This window comes from Panicum virgatum, chromosome 1N, assembly GCF_016808335.1.
Source record: "Panicum virgatum strain AP13 chromosome 1N, P.virgatum_v5, whole genome shotgun sequence".
Taxonomy (NCBI): domain Eukaryota; kingdom Viridiplantae; phylum Streptophyta; class Magnoliopsida; order Poales; family Poaceae; genus Panicum; species Panicum virgatum.
The window spans coordinates 60162115-60167440 of record NC_053145.1 but is presented as its reverse complement, the minus strand read 5'-3'; the positions used below and the strand labels follow the sequence as shown (position 1 = coordinate 60167440).

Here is a 5326-nt window from a genome sequence, read left to right as displayed (position 1 = left end):
AAAGAACTCGCTCTAGTTATTCTACGAGCAAGTCCCAAGAAACAAGCTCCAATGACCCAATGGCTAGAAGCTTTTGTGTAATCTTTTTAATTTTCTTTGTTTTAATTTTTGTTTCTTAACCTTTGTACTCAAGCTACTTTTGCACTTTGCTTTTAATATACAACCAGTGGGGGAATACCCCTCCTGTTTCGTAAAAAAAAAAGCACGCCGCAGCCCGCAGGTGGCAGCACGCTGAACACCGCAGCCGACCGGCCTGGCCGCGGGCTGCTCCGGCCTCCTCCTTTCCCACTGCTCGCCCCTTCTTGGGTTCGGCCGCCGCCGCACGTCCTCCTCGGCTCAGGCCGCGCTCCGTCGTCCGCCTCTCCTCTCGCCTCCTCAGGGTCCGGACGCTGCACGGGCAGGGAAGGCACGCCGCACGCGGGCACGCGGCCGACCGCAGGAGTGCCGCCCACGCCGCCAGACTCGGCGGCCAGGAGTCACGGCCGCAGGTGGCGCTCGCTGCTTCCCATCATCGCCCGACGGGAACGGGTATGGGTAGGAATTTTCGCCCGAAAAAGCCACCCTGCTCAGGGCTCAGCCGCTAAGGCCTCAGGTTCATCTCCTCGCTCCGTTTCTTAACATTTCTCTTCTCTTAGACCCTCTCCTCCCTTGCTCTTCCTTCCCTGGCAGCGACGATTGGGCGAGCGGCGGCGCCATTTGTTCTGTCTTCGCCCAGCCCTTTGCCGGCGCCGAGCGCATCCTCCAGGTATGCCCGCCCCTTCTCTTTCCTTCTGCTGTGCGAGACGGAGCACCCCAGACCCTTACAAAACTATTTGTATTCGTATATGAATCCAGTTAAAATATATTACCTACTGACTTTGATTTCGTTTGCGAGAATTATTGGGTATACATGTGTACACCCATGTCCTATGCTGGGTCCGCCCCTGCTACTAAATACCATTTCATCTTGCTCGCTTAATTTGATCTTCTGCTCCTTTATAGAATGTTTTGCTTGAGGAACTATTGGTCGCCTGCATTTGCCTTAGTACGGGAAGGGCTTGCTGTTCGATATCCTAGGGAAGGAGCTACTGTTGGACATTCTCCAAAGTTCAAGTCTGTAGTGGTGAGCTTAATTCTACTCTGTGGCATGCGTTTGGTTGTTTTAGTACTGGCCGTGCAGTCTATCCAGATTCTTATTTATTACAATTATTTTTCTCTAAAACATTATTACGGTTACGCAACGGGTTTGCGGTGCTAGGGGTCCAAGACCGAGATATCCCCGTGTGTGGAAAACTCAGAAGAAAATTGGGACTATTTCCAAGTCACAGAAGCTTGTCGAATGTGTGAGGTTCTTCTAGTTTCTCTGTTTATAGTCCTGTGCATCATCCTGTTTTAGTTGTTGAGTTCACTTAAGGTAAGGCCATTCCCACAACCCCACAGTCAAGGAAATATCTTTTGGTTCAGTTTTTGCAGTAAAATTCAGTTATTGGTACTTGTAGAAATCTCAGTGTTAAGTCTCCCTGGTTTCCTTAACTGATTTTTACCAAATTTAAGTGACATTACCTGTATGCTAACTAAGGTGCGAAATATAGCTTGTGTAGGATGCCTTTTGCAAATACACATTTTTGTACTTATACACTGTCGAATCAAGTGTCTGAAACTACCAATATTTTATCATCTCGTGCAGATTAAAGGTCTGTCTAATGTAAAGGAGGAAGTTTACGGCGCACTTGACTCATTTGTTGCATGGGAACTGGAGTTTCCCTTGATAGTAGTAAAGAAGGCACTGAAGACACTTGAGGATGAAAAGGAATGGAAACGAATAATTCAGGTGTTAATGGAAGTTCCTAGTTTTGGTTTGCTAAATTCTTTTTCCTACATATTGCTATCAATTGTCATGGAATTCTAGTGAAATTTTCATACTGTATTGTAAAATGTAAATATGCACAAATTCCCCTTCCTCGGAGAATGTTGCTAGTAATCTTGTCCTTGGACAAGTCAAGAGTTAGCTGCTCCCTATTCTAGAGAATAGAATTAGCTTCTCCTTTTTAATAGTATAAACCTTTTTTCCTGTATCAAGACTACAGCTAGGATTAGTTTCTCCTTTATAATAGCAAACCCTTGTTATGAATCAAAACAATGACCGCATGATTCCTGATCTAGGTTATTAAATGGATGTTCAACAAAGGTCCAGGGAAGACAATGGGAAGCTATTACACCTTGTTGAATGCTTTGATCGAGGATGGACGGATGGAGGAAGCAGAAGAATTATTTGGAATGATATTCTCACGATATATGGAGGGTTTGCCTCGTACATTTTTCATGAGAATGATTTCTTTGTATTACAGTTTGGGAGCATACGATAAGATGTTTGAGGTAGGAAATGATGTTTTTCCCCTTATTTAGCATGCCATCTTATAAATGTGCATTTGAATCTAGTTGGTCCCAGTTGCATTGACGGGCATTCATTTTACTTCAAAGAATTGAAAACTGTCTGCTAGTAGTGATATATCAAGGATACAATTATTGTTATCATTATGCCAAAGTTTTTTTTTTCTTTGATGTTACTTGCCCACGGACCATTGTAGAGGCCTGGGTTGATAATTTCTCCTGCTTCAGCAATGCGTAAGCGTAATATACATGGTCAGCCATTATGTTACAAATGGCATATAGACAAGTTTTTCTTTCTGAGGAGGGTCATTATTCCAAGGCAATAATACAATATGTATTTTTCATTGTGAAATTTTTATGGGGTCATTTTCCTATCTGACTCGGTACCTTGGACCCTGTCTTACATAAAGCCACTGGATACCTTAAAAAAAATAAAACCGCTAGAAGCTTAGCCCTCCAAAAGGGTGGGGGTGGGGGGGGGGGGGGGGGGGGGGGGGTCCGTTGATGTGCATTATAGGGTTTTTCAGGGGAATTTGGGCCATAGGAATATCTTTTACATGTGGAATTTCTTCATGGAAGAGGAAAGTGAATAAATTATGAAGCAGTGTCATGCAGATGTAGTTCTGAGGCAGATGATTTTGGTGAGTGGTGACTTTGGTCTGTTAGCACAGAAATATCTATAAATGATGGTGTCAGATTCCAACTTCAAGGACTTAAATGTGTTCATTCACAGGACATTTGGATTATTGTAACATGATTCTATCATAAGGCTAACCCCTTTGCATACGGTTTTAATTAAAGTTGAGGTTTGGCCTCATACCATCCCCCCCCCCCCCCCCATGTTAGAAAATTTTTACTCAACAGAAACATGAGTAGGGGAGAATCATTTAGCTGTTCTCTTCTCACTGTGTGATATATTCCTGTTAAATTCTCCAGGCTTTTGCTGATATGGAGGAACTAGGTGTTAGACCTGATGGTTCAATTGTCCGGGTGCTAGGTGATGCATTTCAGAAGTTAGAGATGATGGACAAATATGAAAAGTTAAAGAAGAAATACCCGCCACCAAAATGGGAATATCGATACATTAAAGGCAAGCGCATCAGGATGAGGGTTTACCCTGATAGTAAAACCGAAGAGGCGACAAAAGGAGACCCTGGCACAGATGAACTGCAAGAGGCAGAAATTATACACCTTGATAGTGAATTGGAAGAAGAAGCAAGCTGTGGCCTCGACAGGAATGTATTGGATGATGCACCTTCTGGAGACCTTGAATATGTATAGATCAGAGCTTCCGTTGGTATTTTTGCGCCTGCTTAATCAAAGCAGGCAAGAGCAACGAACTGGTGAGAATGTACTCACTCAATTTGTTTCGATCTGTATTGTCATACTCTAAATCATGGGTGTCAGTGTCTTCAAATCTTTTTAGACTGACTATGTGAAACCTTATGTCTAGTTTGACTGCAACAGTGCTCTTCAGAGTTTGGTTAATAAATTTACCTGATTTGCTTTCATAAGGCTCATGCATTGTTTGAATGCTATAAATATAACGATGGTATTAAGTACAAATCGATATCATTCTTTTATGCTATAAATATAAATGTTTGAGCCCTGTTTGGTTTAGTAGCGCTAGTTACTGCAACTAATTTTGACTATTAATTAGAGTTATTGAATAAAAGCAGTTTACAAAACTAACTCCACAACCCCTACGCTATTTCGCGAGACGAATCTAATAAGGCATTTGACCGCATGATTAGAGGCATATTGTAGCATTACTGTAGGCAATCATGGATTAATTACCGGCATTAGATTCGTCACGAAAAATTACTTCCATCCGTGAAAATGTTTTGCAAATAAACTTCGTTTAGTATTTCATGCGTAACGCCAAACAGGGCCTGCCGCAGCGGCTGGGCTGGCATGCAGCCATGCAGTCTGATGGGTGAGGACAGTGAGCTGTAATAATGATGCTTCTTCGGAGCATGGAGAACCAACCACATGCATCAGTATGAAGTGTGTTGAGTTCAGAGCCCCTAAACATTTCATTTAGAAGGGCATTGGTGGATGAAAAACTCCAAAAATGGCTTGATCTGGTAGCTAAAATAACCAACATCAATTTAGTCGAAGTGAATGATCGCTTTAGATGGAATTTACATAAGTACGGAGAGGCTGCCGGCGAGGCGACCAGCTGGCCCTCGCCTTTGTGGCCTTGTCCACCAGCAGCGAGCGCTTTGTTCGCCATTGCCCGTTGAGTTGTCGCAGGACGTCGGCCCGCGCGGGGGGGCCTTCGTCACGATTTTTTTTATTTTTTTTATTTTTTCGATTTATCAAAAATATATGTCGTTATATTTTTTTTTGCAAATATGTCACCCTACCGCCGGTTCGTTTGGCGGTAAGGAGTTACCGCCGGATGAACCGGCGGTAAGTTCCTAGGCCCACGGCCCATGAAACATACCGCCGTTTCATCCGGCGGTAGCTCCTTACCGCCGGATGAACTGGCGGTAAGTGCTACCGCCGGGCTACAGCGTGGCTATAGCCGGCTGTAGCCGCGCTGTAGACACCCAGTGTCCTACCGCCGTTTGAAACGGCGGTAGGTATTCCCACATTTTTTTAATTAATTTATATACTCTCACTGCTGTAATTAATTATTTAATTATTTTATAGGCTGTCTGAACTGTTTATTATCTTTACGTTTAGAGATATTTCAGAAAATATTAGAGATAGCGGAGGTTAGGGAAATATTTTTTAAAAAATTAATACAAATTAGATTTAACTCTAATAGAATGTGAAAATATATTTTTATGAGATATTCATGAGTTTCAATTATGATTTCGATGTCTTGTTACCTTGCATAAGATTCTTCTGCACCCCTACTATAATTAAAAATATGGGAGGACCTACCGCCGTTTGAAAGGTCGATAGACATGCGTGAAGCGTGCCCATTTATAAATAGAACATCGCC

The 5326-nt window shown here is 42.9% G+C and overlaps 1 protein-coding gene across 4 annotated transcripts; it reads left to right on the top strand.

The window, feature by feature from the left end:
* Positions 1-205: 205 nt before the first annotated feature.
* On the top strand, positions 206-3881 carry LOC120657178 (pentatricopeptide repeat-containing protein At4g21190-like). Of its 4 annotated transcripts, none has more exons than XM_039935443.1 (7): positions 206-528; positions 636-745; positions 982-1102; positions 1224-1322; positions 1667-1810; positions 2143-2355; positions 3307-3881. In XM_039935443.1, exons 3-7 carry the CDS (start codon positions 983-985, stop codon positions 3649-3651), a joined length of 921 nt encoding a protein of 306 aa, XP_039791377.1. In that variant the 5' UTR covers positions 206-528; positions 636-745; position 982; the 3' UTR covers positions 3652-3881. The 4 variants fall into 4 exon arrangements, with proteins under 4 accessions (XP_039791377.1, XP_039791380.1, XP_039791378.1 ...); XM_039935446.1 differs by having other exon boundaries at positions 1238-1327; positions 3307-3834; XM_039935444.1 differs by having other exon boundaries at positions 206-534; positions 3307-3834.
* Positions 3882-5326: the final 1445 nt, after the last annotated feature.

Excerpts from the sequence above, each read along its gene's own strand:
- LOC120657178 (XM_039935443.1), top strand. The coding sequence starts at position 983 with ATGTTTTGCTTGAGGAACTATTGGTCGCCTGCATTTGCCTTAGTACGG. Across the intron at positions 1,103-1,223 it reads CAAAGTTCAAGTCTGTAGTG|GTTTGCGGTGCTAGGGGTCC; the intron begins GTGAGCTTAATT and ends GTTACGCAACGG. Across the intron at positions 2,356-3,306 it reads CATACGATAAGATGTTTGAG|GCTTTTGCTGATATGGAGGA; the intron begins GTAGGAAATGAT and ends TAAATTCTCCAG.